Below are 20,526 nucleotides of genomic sequence, written 5' to 3' on the forward strand. Positions count from 1 at the left end.
GGATACACCGCCACCTGGTGGCCAATCAGGGAAGCACAGCTTCCAAAGGGAGAAAGAAGGTGTTTATTTTTATTTCTGTATCAAAAGCATTGCATAAATGAGTATAAAACTGATAAAAATAGAAGGCGCGCAGGTGGTTAAATATCCTTTGACCAAAAACGGGCAACAGCAACTGCACTGTCTGTAGCCTCCAACAATTCCTCCTCTGTATATGAGGCAGGACATAGAGGACAAGCACCCAGATACGGAGTTGTTTGTCTGCTCCACAGTCACACAAGGTTTTATTTATTTCGTATCAAAAGCATTGCATAAATGAGTATAAAACTGATGAAAATAGAAGGCGCGCAGGTGGTTAAATATCCTTTGACCAAAAACGGGCAACAGCAACTGCACTGTCTGTAGCCTCCAACAATTCCTCCTCTGTATATGAGGCAGGACATAGAGGACAAGCACCCAGATACGGAGTTGTTTGTCTGCTCCACAGTCACACAAGGTTTTATTTATTTCGTATCAAAAGCATTGCATAAATGAGTATAAAACTGATGAAAATAGAAGGCGCGCAGGTGGTTAAATATCCTTTGACCAAAAACGGGCAACAGCAACTGCACTGTCTGTAGCCTCCAACAATTCCTCCTCTGTATATGAGGCAGGACATAGAGGACAAGCACCCAGATACGGAGTTGTTTGTCTGCTCCACAGTCACACAAGGTTTTATTTATTTCGTATCAAAAGCATTGCATAAATGAGTATAAAACTGATGAAAATAGAAGGCGCGCAGGTGGTTAAATATCCTTTGACCAAAAACGGGCAACAGCAAGGGCACTGTCTGTAGCCTCCAACAATTCCTCCTCTGTATATGAGGCAGGGCACAATGGACAAGCATACAGATGCGGAGTTGTTTGTCTGCTCCACAGTCACACAAGGTTTTATTTATTTTCGTATTAAAATTAGTATAAAACTGATAAAAACAGAAGGAGCGCAGGCGGCTAAATATCTTTTGACCAGAAATGGGCAACAGCAAGGGCACTGTCTGTAGCCTCCAACAATTCCTCCTCTGTACATGAGGCAGGACATAGAGGACAAGCACCCAGATACGGAGTTGTTTGTCTGCTCCACAGTCACACAAGGCTTTATTTATTTCGTATCAAAAGCATTGCATAAATGAGTATAAAACTGATGAAAATAGAAGGCGCGCAGGTGGTTAAATATCCTTTGACCAAAAACGGGCAACAGCAAGGGCACTGTCTGTAGCCTCCAACAATTCCTCCTCTGTATATGAGGCAGGGCACAATGGACAAGCATACAGATGCGGAGTTGTTTGTCTGCTCCACAGTCACACAAGGTTTTATTTATTTTCGTATTAAAATTAGTATAAAACTGATAAAAACAGAAGGAGCGCAGGCGGCTAAATATCTTTTGACCAGAAATGGGCAACAGCAAGGGCACTGTCTGTAGCCTCCAACAATTCCTCCCCTGTACATGAGGCAGGACATAGAGGACAAGCACCCAGATACGGAGTTGTTTGTCTGCTCCACAGTCACACAAGGTTTTATTTATTTTCGTATTAAAATTAGTATAAAACTGATAAAAACAGAAGGAGCGCAGGCGGCTAAATATCTTTTGACCAGAAATGGGCAACAGCAAGGGCACTGTCTGTAGCCTCCAACAATTCCTCCCCTGTACATGAGGCAGGACATAGAGGACAAGCACCCAGATGCGGAGTTGTTTGTCTGCTCCACAGTCACACAAGGTTTTATTTATTTTCGTATTAAAATTAGTATAAAACTGATAAAAACAGAAGGAGCGTAGGCGGTTAAATATCTTTTGACCAAAAACGGGCAAGAGCAACGGCATTCCCTGTAGCCTCCAACAATTCCTCCTCTGTACATGAGGCAGGACATAGAGGACAAGCATACAGATGCGGAGTTGTTTGTCTGCTCCACAGTCACACAAGGTTTTATTTATTTTCGTATTAAAATTAGTATAAAACTGATAAAAACAGAAGGAGCGCAGGCGGCTAAATATCTTTTGACCAGAAATGGGCAAGAGCAACGGCATTCCCTGTAGCCTCCAACAATTCCTCCTCTGTACATGAGGCAGGACATAGAGGACAAGCACCCAGATACGGAGTTGTTTGTCTGCTCCACAGTCACACAAGGTTTTATTTATTTCGTATCAAAAGCATTGCATAAATGAGTATAAAACTGATGAAAATAGAAGGCGCGCAGGTGGTTAAATATCCTTTGACCAAAAACGGGCAACAGCAAGGGCACTGTCTGTAGCCTCCAACAATTCCTCCTCTGTATATGAGGCAGGGCACAATGGACAAGTATACAGATGCGGAGTTGTTTGTCTGCTCCAGTCACACGAGGTTTTATTTATTTTCGTATTAAAATTAGTATAAAACTGATAAAAACAGAAGGAGTGCAGGCGGTTAAATATCTTTTGACCAAAAACGGGCAAGAGCAACGGCATTCCCTGTAGCCTCCAACAATTCCTCCTCTGTACATGAGGCAGGACATAGAGGACAAGCATACAGATGCGGAGTTGTTTGTCTGCTCCACAGTCACACAAGGTTTTATTTATTTTCGTATTAAAATTAGTATAAAACTGATAAAAACAGAAGGAGCGTAGGCGGTTAAATATCTTTTGACCAAAAACGGGCAAGAGCAACGGCATTCCCTGTAGCCTCCAACAATTCCTCCTCTGTACATGAGGCAGGACATAGAGGACAAGTATACAGATGCGGAGTTGTTTGTCTGCTCCACAGTCACACAAGGTTTTATTTATTTTCGTATTAAAATTAGTATAAAACTGATAAAAACAGAAGGAGCGTAGGCGGTTAAATATCTTTTGACCAAAAACGGGCAAGAGCAACGGCATTCCCTGTAGCCTCCAACAATTCCTCCTCTGTACATGAGGCAGGACATAGAGGACAAGCATACAGATGCGGAGTTGTTTGTCTGCTCCACAGTCACACAAGGTTTTATTTATTTTCGTATTAAAATTAGTATAAAACTGATAAAAACAGAAGGAGCGTAGGCGGTTAAATATCTTTTGACCAAAAACGGGCAAGAGCAACGGCATTCCCTGTAGCCTCCAACAATTCCTCCTCTGTACATGAGGCAGGACATAGAGGACAAGCATACAGATGCGGAGTTGTTTGTCTGCTCCACAGTCACACAAGGTTTTATTTATTTTCGTATTAAAATTAGTATAAAACTGATAAAAATAGGAGCGCAGGCGGCTAAATATCTTCTGACCAAAAACGGGCGACAGCAAGGGCACTGTATTGTCGAAGGCTTTCATGGCTGGAATCACTAGGTTCTTGTGGGTTTTTTCGGGCTATGGAGCCATGTTCTAGAGGCATTTCTCCTGACGTTTCGCCTGCATCTATGGCAAGCATCCTCAGAGGTTGTGAGGTCTGTTGGAATTAGGACAATGGGTTTATATATCTGTGGAATGGCTGGGGTGGGGCAAGGAGCTCTTCTCTACTGGAGCTAGGTGTGAATGTTTCAACTGATCACCTTCATTAGCATTTGAAGGCCTGCCTGAGCCTGGGAAAATCCCCTGTTGAGAGGTGTTAAGATGTGCCTGGTAGTTTCCTCTCTGTTGTTTTGTTGTTGTAATTTTAGAGTTTTTTTTAATACTGGTAGCCAGATTTTGTTCATTTTCATGGTCTCTTCCTTTCTGTTGAAATAGTCCACATGCTTCTTGTGGATTTCAATGGCTTCTCTGTGTAGCCTGACATGGTGGTTGTTGGAGTGGTCCAGCATTTCTGTGTTCTCAAATAAAATGCTGTGTCCAGGTTGGTTCCTCAGGTGCTCTGCTATGGCTGGTTGAAGGAGTCTGCAGTGCCTTTCATGTTCCTTGATCCGTGTCTGGGCGACGCTGCTGCATTTGGTGATCCCTCTGTAGACTTGTCCACAGCTGCATGGTATACGGTAGACTCCTGCAGAGGTGAGAGGATCCCTTTTGTCTTTTGCTGAACGTAGCATTTGTTGGATTTTCTGCAGCTGTGGACAAGTCTACATAGGGTCTGTAGCCTCCAACAATTTTTCCTCTGTACATGAGGCCGGTATATAAAACTTTTAAATAAATAAATTATATATATATATATAATATCCCGTGGTTATTCTGCAGGTTTCATTCAATGACAAGCTGGAATGTGTCCAGAGGAGGACGACAAAAATGATCAAGGGTCTGGAGAACAAGCCCTATGAGGAGCAGCTTAAGGAGCTGGGCATGTTTAGCCTGAGGAAGAGAAGGCTGAGAGGAGACATGATAGCCATGTATAAATAGGTGAGGGAAAGTCATAGGGAGGAGGAGGGAGCAAGCATTTATTTTCCGAGCCCAATTCAAGGTGCAGGTGCTCACCTACAAAGCCCTGAACGGTTTGGGACCACCCTACCTGCGTGACCGCATCGCCATCTACGAACCCACACGCTCGCTCCGGTCATCTGGGGAGGCCCTGCTCGTGATCCCATCCACGTCGCAAGCGCGCTTGGTGGGGACACGGGACAGGGCCTTTTCTGTGGCGGCCCCCCGACTTTGGAATGCCTTTCCAAAAGATCTTAGACAGGCCCCTACTTTAGCAGCTTTCAGAAAGAACCTAAAAACTTGGCTGTTCCGATGTGCCTTCTCAGATTAGGAATCCCCCACCCAAGTCCTAGAAGCACTTTAGTTCAATTAACATTACTGCACACCGTACTATTTTATTCCCATGCTCCTCCTGCCACTCCAGCACTTTTAACCCTGTACCCCATTGCGCTGGTCGGCCCAGTTTTAAAGTGTCATGATGTATTGTTATTGTCGTTGTTGCTTGCTTAACTATTGATTTGCTGTGTTTTCTACTGTCGTGTTATGTTTTACTGTATTGTGTTTTGAGGCTTTGGCCTGTGTAAGCTGCATCGAGTCCTCCGGGAGATGCTAGCGGGGTACAAATAAAGTTATAATAATAATAATAATAATACTAATAAAGCTTGTTTTCTGCTTCCCTGGAGACTAGGACGCAAGGGAACAATGGCTTCAAGCTACAAGAGAGGATATTCCACCTGAACATGAGGAAGAACTTCCTGACTGTGAGAGCCGTTCAGCAGTGGAACTCTCTGCCCCGGAGGGAGTGTGGTGGAGGCTCCTTCTTGGGAAGCTTTTGAACAGAGGCTGGATGGCCATCTGTCAGGGGTGCTTTGAATGCAATATTCCTGCTTCTTGGCAGAATGGGGTTGGACTGGATGGCCCAGGAGGTCTCTTCCAACTCTTGGATTCTAGGATTCTATGTTCACCTGCGTTGGGTGGGCAGGCTTATGCCAAACAGGGCAGGTTCTAAGGCCTCCCTCCCCCCCCCCCCCCACTCACCAAACAGGACCAGCTGGGAGTGCTGGGTCTTCAGGTAGATGATGTAACAGGCCCCAAAGAAGACGGCCAGCGCAATCAGGAGAAGCGGAGACGTGATGCTAATGGGAGAGAGACAGAGAGAGAAAGAGATCCACTGATTTCAAAAATAACCAACGCTCAGGAGCACACACCTGTCCTGCATAATACTAAGCCATGCCAGCTGCTTTGGGTGGCACATGGGAGAGAAGCAGGATGTAAACGATACTAAATAATATAATATGTAATATAAATATAAGGACAATTATATAAAAATATAACAACATTATATTATGTCTTCCATCACAGTCCTTATTTTACCATAATAGTTCTGGATTTTTCTACAATCCCACCACATGTGGGAGAATGTACCTCTCCCCCCACACTTGTGCCAGCATATGTCTGAGATATTTCCCATTATGTGTGCTAATTGGGTGGGGGTCCGATACCATTTGGAGATTATTTTACTTTGGGTTTCCTTGATCCTGATATGTTTAATTTTATGAATACTGTCAATCCAAGACACAATTAGGGAAAGAATTAATGTGGGATAAAGACAGGTTCGTGTCCCTCGCCATAAAGGCAAAGGAAGATAACAATAATTGGACAGAAATCCTAAAATATATGACAGCCGCAATACAGGCCACGATAGCCCGGGGATGGAGAGACGATACAAAATGGGATTTGGAAACCTGGTGGGTTATCTATCAGAATACATGGCTGGCGGGGACGAGAGACAGGGCCTTTTCTGTGGTGGCCCCTCGGCTCTGGAACGCCCTTCCCATGGAGGTAAGATCAGCCTCCTCGCTGATGGTATTCCGAAGAAGACTAAAAACTTGGATGTTCAAGCAGGCATTTGGCTAATTCGGTGCAATGAATGTGTTGATTACGGATTGGTAATATGGATGATGCAATTGGACCACGATTTTAGTTAGGAGATGTATTGGATTGTGATTTCGTGTAATATTGTGTATTATGTTTTTTATGGTTTTAATTGTATACTGTGCACTGTATATTTTGTTGTAAACCGCGTTGAGTCGCCAATTAGGCTGAGAAACGGCGGTATACAAGGACAGTAAATAAATACATAGTTAATGATTTTATCAATCAAAGGAAAAACAAGTATATAAATAGTCAAAGAGTCTGTCACTCCTTCCCACCCTCTACTAAGGAGGCTGTCGAGGTCCTGAACCGGTGCCTGGCTGCTGTGACGGTCTGGATGAGGGCGAACAAATTGAAGTTGAATCCAGACAAGACAGAGGTCCTCCTGGTCAGTCACAAGGCCGAACAGGGCATAGGGTCACAGCCTGTGTTGGATGGGGCTGCACTCTCCCTGAAGACGCAGGTTCGCAGCTTGGGTGTGACCCTGGATTCGTCGCTGAGCCTGGAGCCTCAGGTCTCGGCGGTCACCAGGGGAGCATTTGCACAGCTCAGGCTCGTGCACCAGCTGCGACCGTATCTTGGGAAGTCTGACTTGGCCACGGTGGTATACGCTCTTGTCACATCCCGCCTAGACTACTGCAATGCTCTCTACGTGGGGCTGCCCCTGAAGACAGCCCGGAAGCTGCAATTAGTCCAACGCGCGGCAGCCATGATTCTAACAGGAGCGGAGCGCAGGGAGCACACAACCCCCCTGTTGCACCAGCTCCACTGGCTGCCGATTTGCTACCGGGCACAATTCAAAGTGCTGGCGTTGGCCTATAAAGCCCTAAACAGTTCCGGCCCAAGATACCTATCTGACCGCATCTTGGCCTATGAACCCACCTGGACTTTGAGATCTTCCGGGGAGACCCTGCTCTCGATCCCGCCAGCCTCTCAAGCTCGGTTGGCAGGGACGAGAGATAGGGCCTTCTCGGTGGTGGCTCCTCGGCTGTGGAACGCCCTTTTTGTAGACGTTAGGCTGGCACCATCTCTCATGACATTCCGTAGAAAGCTCAAGACCTGGATGTTTGTGCAGGCATTTGAGTAATTCAGTGCAATTTTAGTAATTTGAACATAGGAACGGAACAATGGACGACGAATTTGGATCACGCTTGGATGATGAGGCGATCGGGGATGGGATTGTGATACCTGTGTATTGATGATTGCTTATTAGTTATTAAGGGAAATGTGTAATTTAACTGTTACTGTATATTAATTACTGCTGTTTTTATTGTCTTGGCTGTTTGGAAACCGCTGTGAGTCGCCCCCGGGCTTGAGATACAGCGGTATACAAGAATAGTAAATAAATAAATAAATAAATAAAGAGAACAAGACTGGTTTAGGAAATGGTCTGTGTTGATTGACAAAATAGATGGAGATGACAAATACAGTATTTTGAGCCAGGCTTTCCACACGGTTAAATGGATGCAATGACATGATTTAGAATTGCTGTTCCCGGGGGGTGGGGGGAATGGGGGGAGGGGGTGTTCTTGGGCGATACATAATTAAGGAATGTATAGAATGTGTCTCTAATGTTTAACTATTGCCATATACATCTAAAAATCCCATTCCACTTGTTAGTAAATTAACATTGTATATTGCCATATCTTCTTCTTCTAAACCCGTGATGGTGAACCTATGACACGTGTGTCAGCACTGACACGCATGGCTATTTTTGATGACACGCAGCCACATACAGAGAAGTACGCCTTATAAGAGCCAATTTGTAAAAGGCTCTACAAATTTAACATCTGCATGTTTGAGCATTGTTCACCCCATAACTCAGCACGGAATATACATTTTTCTTATTTAAACTATAAATATTGCAAAATTATGTTGTTTGTTTCTCGAAATTGACATCCCACCCAAGTTATGCTCAGGCTTTTGGCAAATTTTGACACACCAAGCTCAAAAGGTTGCCCATCACTGTTCTAAACACTACACAGATATTATGTGTGTGTGTTCGTCATGACCTCGTGGCTTCTCAGTCAAGCTTGGGCTTAAATGAAGGAATGTTTACTTGATTTTTTTTTTGGTCGTGTCAGGAGCGACTTGAGAAACTGCAAGTCTCTTCTGGTGTGAGAGAATTGGCCGTCTGCCAGGACTTGATGCTTTGAGTGGCGACAACTTAACTAAACAGCTTAAATCAAGAAACAGCATCCTGAGATCGAAAGATATTCTCACAGGAACACCTCAGCAAGGGAGAAAAGGTGCCTCAAGGCTTGAGTGCAACACCTGAAGCACCACTCACTCACTGACTCACTCACTGACTCACTCACAGGCAGTAGAGGATGAGGCCGAGGAAGACGAAGACGTAGTTGCTCTGGAAGTACTCCACGTTGCGGACCAGGCGCTTGCAGAGCTCCCCAAAGTTGCGCGGCTTCCCGAAGCGACGCTGGTCCACGAAGTTGGCCCAGGGGCGGATGGTGGCGCGGCGCTGGTCCAGCCACTCCTTGGCCGGACCCGGGGGAAGAAGGGCCGCCGGGAGGGGGATCCTGCAGTGGGAGGGGGGGCACAAGGAGGAGTCAAAGGCCAAAGGGTCAAAGGTCGCCCAAGCCCCACCCCACAATCCTCAACAGAGCCCATTCCCCAGGTTGCGAGAAGAAGAACCGCTTTCCCACATCCCTTCCAAGAGAAATTAAAGCGGCATTAAAACAAATACAATCATAATTATAAACTCTCAGGCCTGGGCCAACTTCAGCCCTCACTACAGGGTTTTTTTACTTCAACTCCCATAATAACTCATAAGAGCCGGTATTTTTTATTATTATTATTATTATTATTATTGGGTTGTTTTGGACTATATGACCATTATTATTATTATTACTACTACTACTACTACTAGCCGTCCCCGGGCCACGTGTTGCTGTGGCCCACATGGGGGTTCTGTGTGGGAAGTTTGGCCCAATTCTGTCATTGGTGGGGTTCAGAATGCTCTGTGATTGTAGGTGAACTATACATCCCAGCAACTACGGCTCCCAAATATCATGGCCTATTTTCCCCAAACACCACTAGTGTACACATTTGGGCATATTGAGTATTCATGCCAAATTTGGTCCAGATCGATCATTGTTTGAGTCCACAGTGATCTCTGGATGTAGGTGAACTACAACTCCCAAACTCAAGGTCAATGCCCACCAAACCCTTCCAGTATTTTCTGTTGGTCATGGGAGTTCTGTGTGCGAAGTTTGGTACAATTCCATCACTGATGGAGGTCAGATGCTCTTTGATTATAGGTGAACTATAAATCCCAGCAACTACAACTCCCAAATGACAAAATCATATATTTTTTTTAGTGATGGTCACTCCTTGTGTTGTGAGACGTTTTGTTGCCAAATTTGGTGTGATTTCATTCACTGGTTCTTTTGTTTTTAAGGTACTCATTACGCACAGAGCATTTTATATATATATATATATATATATATATATATATACACTAGCCGACCCCCTGCCACGCGTTGCTGCGGCCCAGTATGTGTATGTGTTTTGTGTGTGTGTGTATATATATATATATATATATATATATATATATATATATGAGTATATGTGTGTATATATTTGTGTCATATGTGTATATGTGTGTTTGTGTATATATGTAGTTTTGACCATGCATGCTGTGGCCCAGTCTGTGTATATGTGTTTTGTATGTATGTATTGTGTATATATGTGGTTTTGCACATGTGTTGTAATTTTTGTTTGTTTGTTTGTTTTGCTTTTTAAGTCTCTTCTGCTGTGTTTTCCAGTGTTTTTATGAGTGATGGCCACTTGTTGGCCTGAGAGGTGTCTTGTGTCCAAATTTGGTGCCAATTCGTCCAGTGGTTTTTGAATTATGTTAATCCCACAAACGAATATGACATTTTTATTTATATAGATTTATTTACAGTATTTATATACTGCTTTTGTCACCCCGGGGGGGGGGGGGGACTCAAAGTGGATTATTATCATCATCATCATTATAATATTAAATTATTGTTTTAAATATTTTATTATTAAATTTAAATTATATTATTATTATATTATTATATATTTGTATATATATATGTGTGTGTGTGTGTATTATAGTATGAGTGGGTGTACTGTTATAGTACAATGTAATATATAATATGAATAATGTGCTATGGTAATAATATAATATATTGTATTTACTTGTTACTTGTAAGCCGCTCTGAGTCCCCCTCGGGGTGAGAAGGGCGGCATAGAAATGTCGTAAATAAACAAACACATAAATAAATAAATATTTGTGTATATGTGTATTTAAAGAGTAAAGCTATAAATGTTTCCCGCTTTCCCTCAATTGTTCCATTAAAAAAAAAAGATAATTAGAATTTCAAAACTGCATCATCATACAGTATAATATTAATAGTAATAATAATAAGATATTATAATTATATATTTTATATTACATGTAATATTACTAATAATATTATAATATAATTGTATAGTACAATATAGTGATGTATAGCGCTGATATTGTACTGTGCTCATGATATAATGTATTGTGTGTGTGTGTGTATGTGTGTGTGTGTGTGTATATATATATATATATATATAAGGCCTGGGCGGTTTCGTTTCATTAATTCGTAATTCGTTAATAATTCGTTAATTTTTCCAGTTACAAAACGATAATGAACCATTCTGGAGCAATTATTAAAAAAAACGAATTTTTAAACACGTTTTGTAAATGCTTCGTATTTCGATATTGTATTCATTTCGTTATTGTTCTGAGGTCGTTTCGTTATTATTTCCGCATGTCTGGGCCAGTTTTATGGTTTAATTAGTGAAAAAAAAATTATAATATCACACCAACAGTCAAGAACAGAGGGAGAGGGAAGCTTCAGAAGGTTTTGGAGGTTTTTTAGCGTATTTCGCGGTCGCGTCCACCATTAACGAATCGATTCGTTATTGTTTCGGAAATCGATTCGTTAATGTTTTACCATTTACGAAATTTCATAAATATCGAACTTTTTAAAAGGAAAATTTTGTAATTATTTTAAATATCGAAACAAACCCCCCCCCCCAAATACAAATCGATTTTAGAAACAAATTTTTCCGTTGTTACCCAGGCCTAAACATATATATATATATATATATATATATATATATATATATATATATATAAACTTGTAAGCCGCTCTGAGTCCCCTGTGGGTTTGTGCATGCATTTTATTTTTTGGCTTTTTAAGTCTCTTCCACTGTGTTTTTCAGTGTTTCGGTCACTTGTTGGCCTGAGAGATGTATTGTGTCCAAATTTGGTGTTAATAGATTAGATTACTGCAACGAATAGATTACTGCAACGCACTCTACGTGGGGCTGCCTTTGAAGACAGTTCGGAAACTGCAGTTAGTCCAACAGTTAGCCAGATTACTTACAGGAGCTTCATACAGGGAACATACCACCCCCTTGTTGTGTCAGCTCCACTGGCTGCCTGTCCACTTCCGAGTTCAATTCAAAGTGCTGGTTTTGACCTATAAAGCTCTATACGGTTTTGGCCCAGCTTACTTGTCCGAATGCATCTGCCTTTACGTCCCACCTCGTAACTTAAGATCATCGCAAACGCAGTTGGCGGGAACGAGAGACAGGGCCTTCTCAGCTGTAGCCCCCCGCCTGTGGAATTTGCTTTCAAATGAAATATGATTGACTCCATTCCTCCTGGCGTTCAGGAAGAAATTAAAATCTTGGTTCTGGGACCAGGCTTTCAGACAATAAACATAAAGCAGCACTTTGACTGGAAATAGACTGGCAAGACGATATGTATGAGGATACGGTTTTATTGTTCAATCAGTGGGTTTGTGGACTGCATATTGGTTCAAATCCGGGGAGCAGGGTGAGCTCCCACTGTTAGGCCCAGCTTCTGCCAACCTAGCAGTTTGATAACATGCAAAAGTGAGTAGATCAATAGGTACCACTCCAGCAGGAAGGTAACGGCACTCCATGCAGTCATGCCGGCCACACGACCTTGGAGGTGTCTACGGACAACACTGGCTCTTCAGCTTAGAAATGGAGGTGAGCACCAACCCCCAAAGACGGACACAACTAGACTTAATGTCAGGGGAAACCTTTACCCCATCATTTCAGGCATTCAGGGGTTGAGAAGAGTAGGGTAAAAATGCTATAAATAGATAAATAAATAAAAATTCACCCAGTGGTTTTTGAGTTATGTTAATCCCACAAACAAACATTACATTTTTATTTATAGACTGACAACTACTGTACAGATATATAATAAATGTTCTTTTTTTTCTTTTTTTTTTGTTCAACAATAAATGTGAATTCTTCTCCGTGGAAAAATAAGATGCTCCCTGAAAAGAAGACGTAGTGCATCTTTGGGAGCCGAAATTAATATAATACGCTGTCTTATTTTCGGGGAAACAGGGTATCTATCTATCTATCAATCAATCAATCAATCAATCTTTTTATCTATCTCTCGACAGGTGTGACGGCGCGGGTGGCGCCACCTATGTGTAGAACTGTTAGTTGCAAGATTTAAACTGCTGTATCCTGCTTAATCCTCCCTTTTTACCCTGCTTATGTATTGTTTGATTGATTGGTTATTTATAGCTGTCAATCAGTGTTGCTTGCACCAGCTGAATTGCTTCCTCAAGCTCAATTGTTTGGCTCCACCTCTTCCTGGAGGAGGGGAGTGCTTCCTTTTTTCATTCTGCCATCAGAGTTTCTATCAGATGGATGTGAGTAAGAGACTTGGCTCTAAAAGCCCCTGCTTAAATTACCTCTCAGCACCAATTCTAAGGTTTTTTAACCCTTGGGACTCACTCTTTATGTCCAGATCGTCCTGGACAACATTAAGGAGACCCAAGCGCCTTCAAACTGGTTCTTTTGGCACCAGAGGAAGGTCTTGTCCCTTTAACATAGGCCATTGGACTGGGGCTGTGTTTATTCTGATATTCACAGCCATTGAGGAAAGAGGAAACAGGAAAAGCTTCTCAGCTGCAAACTCCTTGGACTTCAGAGATTGCAAAGTATATTTCCTTTATCCCTGTTGAAACATCAAGCTTATGCCTGAGAAAGGTAACTCATTGTGAACAATAAATACCATTTTGAGTTATCTGTTGTGTTTTGGTCTTTGGGAGTTCCAGTTTCCTATGGGAAGGCAAGAAGCAATCCCCTGGGGAAAGATGCCACGTCCATGCCTCTTTCATGAGTTATAGCCCCCAGGTGCGATGGCACAACAGGTGCAGGAAGTGCCCCATAAATCACTTCTCGGCCTAAAAGCATCCAGGGAGGATATGGTGCCCTTTCCCCCAAATGATGGCATGTGGGGGGATGGATGCATCATTTCATGATATTCCTTGACCCTTACTTGGTGCCCAGCACTGTCCCGGCCGTCTCCATCTCAGTGGCCGGATTGAAGAGATGCTCCGGACCGGTTTTGCCTGCCATTCTGATCCCGTCTGTAGGACAAAAAGAGAGTAAAGTTAGTATTTATTTTATATACCAGTCATAGAATCATAGAATCAAAGAGTTGGAAGAGACCTCCTGGGCCATCATCCAGTCCAGCCCCATTCTGCCAAGAAGCAGGAACACTGCACTCAAATCACCCCTGACAGATGGCCATCCAGCCCCTGTTTAAAAGCCTCCAAAGAAAGAGCCTCCACCACACTCCCTCCGGGGCAGAGAGTTCCACTGCTGAACGGCTCTCACAGTCAGGAAGTTCTTCCTCATGTCCAGATGGAATCTCCTCTCTTGTAGTTTGAAGCCATTCTTCTCTTGCGTCCTAGTCTCCAAGGAAGCAGAAAACAAGCTTGCTCCCTCCTCCTCCCTGTGGCTTCCTCTCACATATTTATACATATATATTTATACATATATATCATATCTCCTCTCAGCCTTCTCTTCTTCAGGCTAAACATGCCCAGTTCCCTAAGCCGCTCCTCATAGGGCTTGTTCTCCAGACCCTTGATCATTTTAGTCGCCCTCCTCTGGACACATTCCAGCTTGTCCATATCTCTCTTGAATTGTGGTGCCCAGAATTGGACACAATATTCCAGGTCTAACCAAGGCAGAATAGAGGGGTATCATTACTTCCCTAGATCTAGACACTAGGCTCCTATTGATGCAGGCCAACATCCCATGGGCTTTTTTTGCCGCCACATCACATTGTTGGCTCATCCCGCCACCCGTTGCTGTGGCCCAGGCTGTATATATGTGTTTTGTGTGTGTTTACATGTGTGTGTATATTTGTGTATATGTGGTTCTGCATATGCATTGTAATGTATTTGTTTTTGGCTTTTAAAGTCTCTTCCACTGTGCTTTTCAAAATTTTTATGAGTGATGGCCACTCATTGGCCTGAGAGGTGTCTTGTGTCCAAATTTGGTGTCAATTCATCCAGTGGTTTTTGAGATATGTTAATGTGTATGTGTGTGTATATATATATATATATGTATGTGTGTGCATATTTAACTATATATGTGTGTATATATCAATATATGTGTATGTGCAATATATATTTAAAACATTTATATTCTGCCCTTCTCGCCCCAACTTAGGGGACTCAGGGCGGAGCACAACATATATATGGCAAACATTCAATGCTGGGACATAAAACCATAAATACATACAAAAATTAAAATCACTTATATTCACATTAAAGGTTGCTTAAAAACCATCTTACGTGTGCATCTATCTACCTATATATATGTTTCTCTACATATGTGTGTAAGTATGTCTCCAGTATGCTGATGACAACGTCGTCTGTGCGCATTCAGAAGAAGACCTACAAGCCACTCTCAACACCTTTGCAGAAGCATACGAGAAGCTCGGCCTGTCATTGAACATCGAAAAAACCAAGGTGCCGTTCCAGCAGACACCAGCCATCCCCTCTCCAATGCCAGAGATACAGCTCAATGGTGGAACATTAGAAAATGTTGATCATTTCCGCTCCCTTGGCAGCCACCTCTCCACCAAAGTCAACATCGACGCCGAAATACACCGCCTGAGCTCTGCGAGCGCAGCATTTTTCCGAATGAAGCAGAGAGTGTTTGAGGACTGGGACATCCGTAGGGAGACCAAGGGGCTTGTTGATAAAGCCATTCCCCTCCCAACCCTGCTCTACACCTGCGAGACGTGGACTGTCTACAGACGTCACATGCAACTCCTGGAACGATTCCATCAGCGCTGCCTCCGGAAAATCCTGCAAATCTCTTGGGAAAACAGGCGGACAAACGTCAGTGTGCTGGAAGAAGAAGCAAAGACCACCAGCATTGAAGCGATGCTCCTCTGCCATCAACTCCACTGGACCGGCCACGTTCTCCGGATGCCCGAACACCGTCTCCCAAAGCAGTTGCTCTACTCCGAACTCAAGAACGGAAAACGGAATGTTGGTGGGCAGGAAAAGAGATTGAAAGATGGGCTCAAAGCCAACCTTAAAATCTCTGGCATAGAGACTGAGATCTGGGAAGCCCTGGCCCTTGAGCACTCCAGCTGGAGGACAGCTGTGACCAGCAGTGCTGCAGAATTCGAGGCGGCACGAGTGGAGGGTGAAAGAGAGAAGTGTGCCAGGAGGAAGGCGCATCAAGCCAACCCCGAGCAGGACCACCTCCCACCTGGAAACCAATGCCCTCGCTGTGGGAGAAGATGCGGGTCAAGAAGAGGGCTCCACAGCCACCTACGAACCCACAAGGAAACCCATCATGGAAGACCATCTTACTCGTCCAACGAGGGATCGCCTAAGTAAGTAAGTATATGCAGTATATATATGTGTGTGTGTATACATGTGTGTGTATATAGATCTGGGGCATTCAATGTACATGTGTGTATGTATATCAATATGTGTGTGTATATATCTACCTATATATATGTATGTTTCTCCATATATGTGTGTGTTAGTATGTCTATATTCAATATATATGTGTGTGTGTGCATACATGTGTATGTGTATATATCTGGGGCATTCAATGTACATGTGTGTATGTATATCACGATGTGTGTGTATATATCTACCTATATATATGTATGTATGTTTATCCATATATGTGTGTATGTGTATAGATCTGGGGCATTCAATGTACATGTATGTATATCAACATGTGTGGGTATATATCTACGTATATATATGTATGTTTATCCATATATGTGTGTGTATGTATACCTATATGCAATATATATGTGTGTGTGCATACATGTGTATGTGTATAGACCTGGGGCATTCAATGTACATGTGTGTATGTATATCAATATGTGTGGGTGTACATGTGTATGTATATCTACCTATATATATGTATGTTTATCCATATATGTGTGTGTAAGTATATCTATATTCAATATATATATGTGTGCGCATACATGTGCATGTGTATAGATCTGGGGCATTCAATGTACATGTATGTATGTTTATCCATATATGTGTGTGTACATGTGTATGTGTGTGCATATATCTACCTATATATATGTATGTTTATCCATATATGTGTGTGTAAGTATATCTATATTCAATATATATATGTGTGCGCATACATGTGCATGTGTATAGATCTGGGGCATTCAATGTACATGTATGTATGTATATCAATATGTGTGTGTACATGTGTATGTGTGTGCATATATCTACCTATATATATGTATGTTTATCCATATATGTGTGTGTAAGTATATCTATATTCAATATGTGTGTGTGTGTGTTGGTCTGGGGTATTCAATGTACATGTGTATATGTATGTGTGTGTGTGTATGTTGTTGTTCATTTGTTCAGTCGTCTCCGCCTCTTTGTCACCTATCTATATATAAATGCTCTGTGCATAATGAGTACCTTAAAAACAAAAGAACCAATGAACAAAATCGCACCAAATTTGGCAACAAAACGTCTCACAACACAAGGAGTGACCATCACTCAAAAAATTATGATTTTGTCATTTGGGAGTTGTACTTGCTGGGATTTATAGTTCACCTATAATCAAAGAGCATTCTGAACTCCACCAACGATAGAATTGGGCCAAACCTCCCACACAGAACCCCAATGAGGGCCACAGCAATGCGTGGCAGGGGATGGCTAGTGTGTGTGTGTGTGTGTGTGTGTGTGTATATATATATATATATATATGGTTGGGGTTATTTAATAGACATACAGACAGAGACAAGGACAAGAAGGAGATAGCGAGAGAGAGAGATGCCTGGGGCATGCAATGTACCTGTGTGTATGTATATATCTATAGCTAGATCTATATGGCATGTACAATGTACAGACAGACATATAGAGGCTACTACTTCCCTGGAGACTAGGACGCAATGGAGCAACGGCTTCAGACTACAAGAAAAGAAGATTCCACCTGAACATGAGGAAGAACTTCCTGACTGTGAGAGCCGTTCAGTAGTGGAACTCTCTGCCTTGGAGGGAGTGTGGTGGAGGCTCCTTCTTTGGAGGCTTTTAAACAGAGGCTGGGTGGCCATCTGTCAGGGGTGATTTGAATGCAATATTCCTGCTTCTTGAGAGGGGGTTGGATTGGATGGCCTATGAGGTCTCTTCCAATTCTATGATTTGTTGTGTCAGCTCAGGTCCTCTCTCTTTAAAGATTTCAGCAGGGATCCCATCAGGTCCACTGGCTTTGTTATTTTTTTGTTCAGTCTGTGTGTATATGTGTGTGTGTATATGTATGGGGGGGGGAGAGGGTTGGGGTTATTCAATGGACATACAGACAGAGACAAGGCTAAGAGAGAGATAGCGAGGGAGAGAGATGCCTGGGGCATGCAATGTACCTGTGTGTATGTATGTATATTTATTTATTTATTTATTTATTTAGAAGTTTTATATACCGGTCTTCTCACCTCCAAGGAGGGACTCAGGCCGGTTCACAACATGTGTTCATATACAGTAATATACAAAACAGCACAGTGCATCATCATTACACATTAAAATATAAGTACAATAAAAACATCATCATTACATTACACAAGCCAAATCGTCAATAACAGTCACAATTCATCATCATCCTTCCATGTGGACGAGGGTTATTGACTCAATCCTCAAATGCCATATTCCAAAGCCAGGTTTTTGTTAGTTTTCTAAAGGTCAGGAGGGAGGGAACAGATCTAATCTCTGGTGGGAGGGAATTCCAAAGCCGAGGAGCCACCACCGAGAAGGCCCTGTCCCTCGTTCCCACCAAACGCGATTGCGAAGGTGGTGGGACCGAGAGCAGGGCCCCTCCAGAAGATCTTAGTAACCTTGATGGTTCATAGGGGAAACAGACATGCACCTTTCACCTTAAGAACAGACAAGCATCCCGAGCTCTGAAGATCACCTGGGAAGGAATCCCACTGGAGCATTGCAGCGCACCCAAATACCTGGGAGTCACTTTGGACCGTGCTCTGACCTACAAGAAGCACTGCCTGAACATCAAACAAAAAGTGGGCGCTAGAAACAACATCATACGAAAGCTGACTGGCACAACCTGGGGATCACAACCAGACACAGTGAAGACATCTGCCCTTGCGCTATGCTACTCTGCTGCTGAGTATGCATGCCCAGTGTGGAACACATCTCATCACACTAAAACAGTGGATGTGGCTCTTAATGAGACATGCCGCATTATCACGGGGTGTCTGCGACCCACACCACTGGAGAAATTACACTGCTTAGCCGGTATTGCACCACCTGACATCCGCCGGGAAGTAGCAGCCAATAGTGAAAGGACCAAGGCAGAGACATCTCCAGCTCATCCCCTGTTTGGGTATCAGCCAGCACGTCAATGACTTAAATCAAGACATAGTTTTCTTAGATCTACAGAGACACTCGCTGGAATACCCCAGCAAGCGAGAGTCCAAAAGTGGCAGGCCCAAACCCAGCACCTCAATTCATGGGTGATACCAGATGAGAGACTCCCCCCTGGGCACTCAGAAGACTGGGCGACTTGGAAGGCGCTGAACAGACTGCGCTCTGGCACCACGAGATGCAGAGCCAATCTTAAGAAATGGGGCTACAGGGTGGAATCCTCGGCATGCGAGTGCGGAGAAGAACAAACCACTGACCACCTGCTGCAATGCACCCTGAGCCCTGCCACATGCACGATGGAGGACCTTCTTGCGGCAACCCCAGGGGCACTCCAAGGGGACAGAGACTGGTCAAAAGACATTTAACCAAATACCAAATTTACAAAATCTGTGTGGTTTTTTTTTCTTGCTTTTTTTTCTTTTTCTTTTTAATCTCTGTGTTTGTTTTGCTCTGTTGGAATTGTAACACAATGGTTGCTGATGACACGATAAATAATAGGGGAAAATCCGTTCAGACAGGTAAACTGGGCTGGAGTCGTTTAGGGCTTTATAGGTCAAAACCAGCACTTTGAATTGTGCTCGGAAGCTAATCATACATATGCCTTGTTAAATTATACAGACATAAGAGGAAATTTTCATTCACTTCTACAATGTAAGATCTATCCGAGAAACAAAACAGTAGCTACAAGGGTGAAGACATAAAAAAAAGTGTTGAAAAGTACAAGGATGATGTATAGGGAGGAAACACATTGGCCGCATTGTCTTAGCATTTACTTCAGGGGTTTTTTCCTCTTAAACTGAGAAATACAGTTCAAAAAAATTGTGGATGGTTGTAATAGTCTTTTGCAGAAAAACCAACAAGATCTAATCTTACCTAGTCAACAACATTTAGCCTTTAAAATATATATCTATAGCTAGATCTCTATGGCGTGTGGGGCTGGCTGTTGAACGTACAGACAGGCCTATAGAGGCAAGGCTTTTGGGGCCTACCTTGCAGGGGAAGTTTTCCTGGAGAGAGAGACACCACCCCCCCAAAGGCCCCTCGCAGCCCTGGCCCGGAAGATGGGGCCCCAAGGCGGGTTCCCACAACAGGAAACCAAAGGCTTCGGGCCTAGTCGTGGCCCTCCAGGATGCTCTGGTTGCCCCTAGCAACAGCCTCCCCCCCCCTCCCCGCGAGGGGAGCCCTCACCTGCTTCCTCCTCGGTCCGTCCGGCGGCGCCAAGCCTGCGTGGCAACCCGGAGTGGGCGGAGCCAGAGTGACACCGCCTCCCCTGACCGCGGCGCCTGCCGGGAAGTGTAGTCTCGCGCCTCCCTAGCCAAGGAAGCCTCCAGTCTGGCTCCAGAGCGGCGCGGACTACGACTCCCAGCAGGCCTCGCTCTCTCCTCAGCCAAAGAGGCCTGTCTGGCCTAGAGTTGTGTTGTGTTTCCCTTTAGGCAATTGAATATTTTCTCCTTTAGGAGCTAATTTCCTTATTTAGCTTTCCCCTCTTTATTGCCCTCTTCTTTCTCTTGGAATA

General features: G+C 43.5%; 1 protein-coding gene across 1 annotated transcript in view; it reads right to left on the reverse strand.

The window, feature by feature from the left end:
- Positions 1–20,277, reverse strand: part of LOC137095019 (prenylated Rab acceptor protein 1-like) — a 25,326-nt gene extending 5,049 nt beyond the window's left edge. The window contains exons 1-4 of the mRNA XM_067461192.1: positions 20,199–20,277; positions 13,613–13,703; positions 8,574–8,789; positions 5,359–5,456 (exon numbers count right to left, since the gene is read on the reverse strand). Coding sequence (XP_067317293.1) covers positions 5,359–5,456; positions 8,574–8,789; positions 13,613–13,692 — 394 coding nt within the window. The 5' untranslated portion in view covers positions 13,693–13,703; positions 20,199–20,277. The remainder of the gene's footprint in view (positions 1–5,358; positions 5,457–8,573; positions 8,790–13,612; positions 13,704–20,198) is intronic.
- Between the last annotated feature and the right edge of the window lie 249 nt (positions 20,278–20,526).

This window comes from Anolis sagrei, chromosome X (assembly GCF_037176765.1).
Source record: "Anolis sagrei isolate rAnoSag1 chromosome X, rAnoSag1.mat, whole genome shotgun sequence".
Lineage (NCBI taxonomy): Eukaryota > Metazoa > Chordata > Lepidosauria > Squamata > Dactyloidae > Anolis > Anolis sagrei.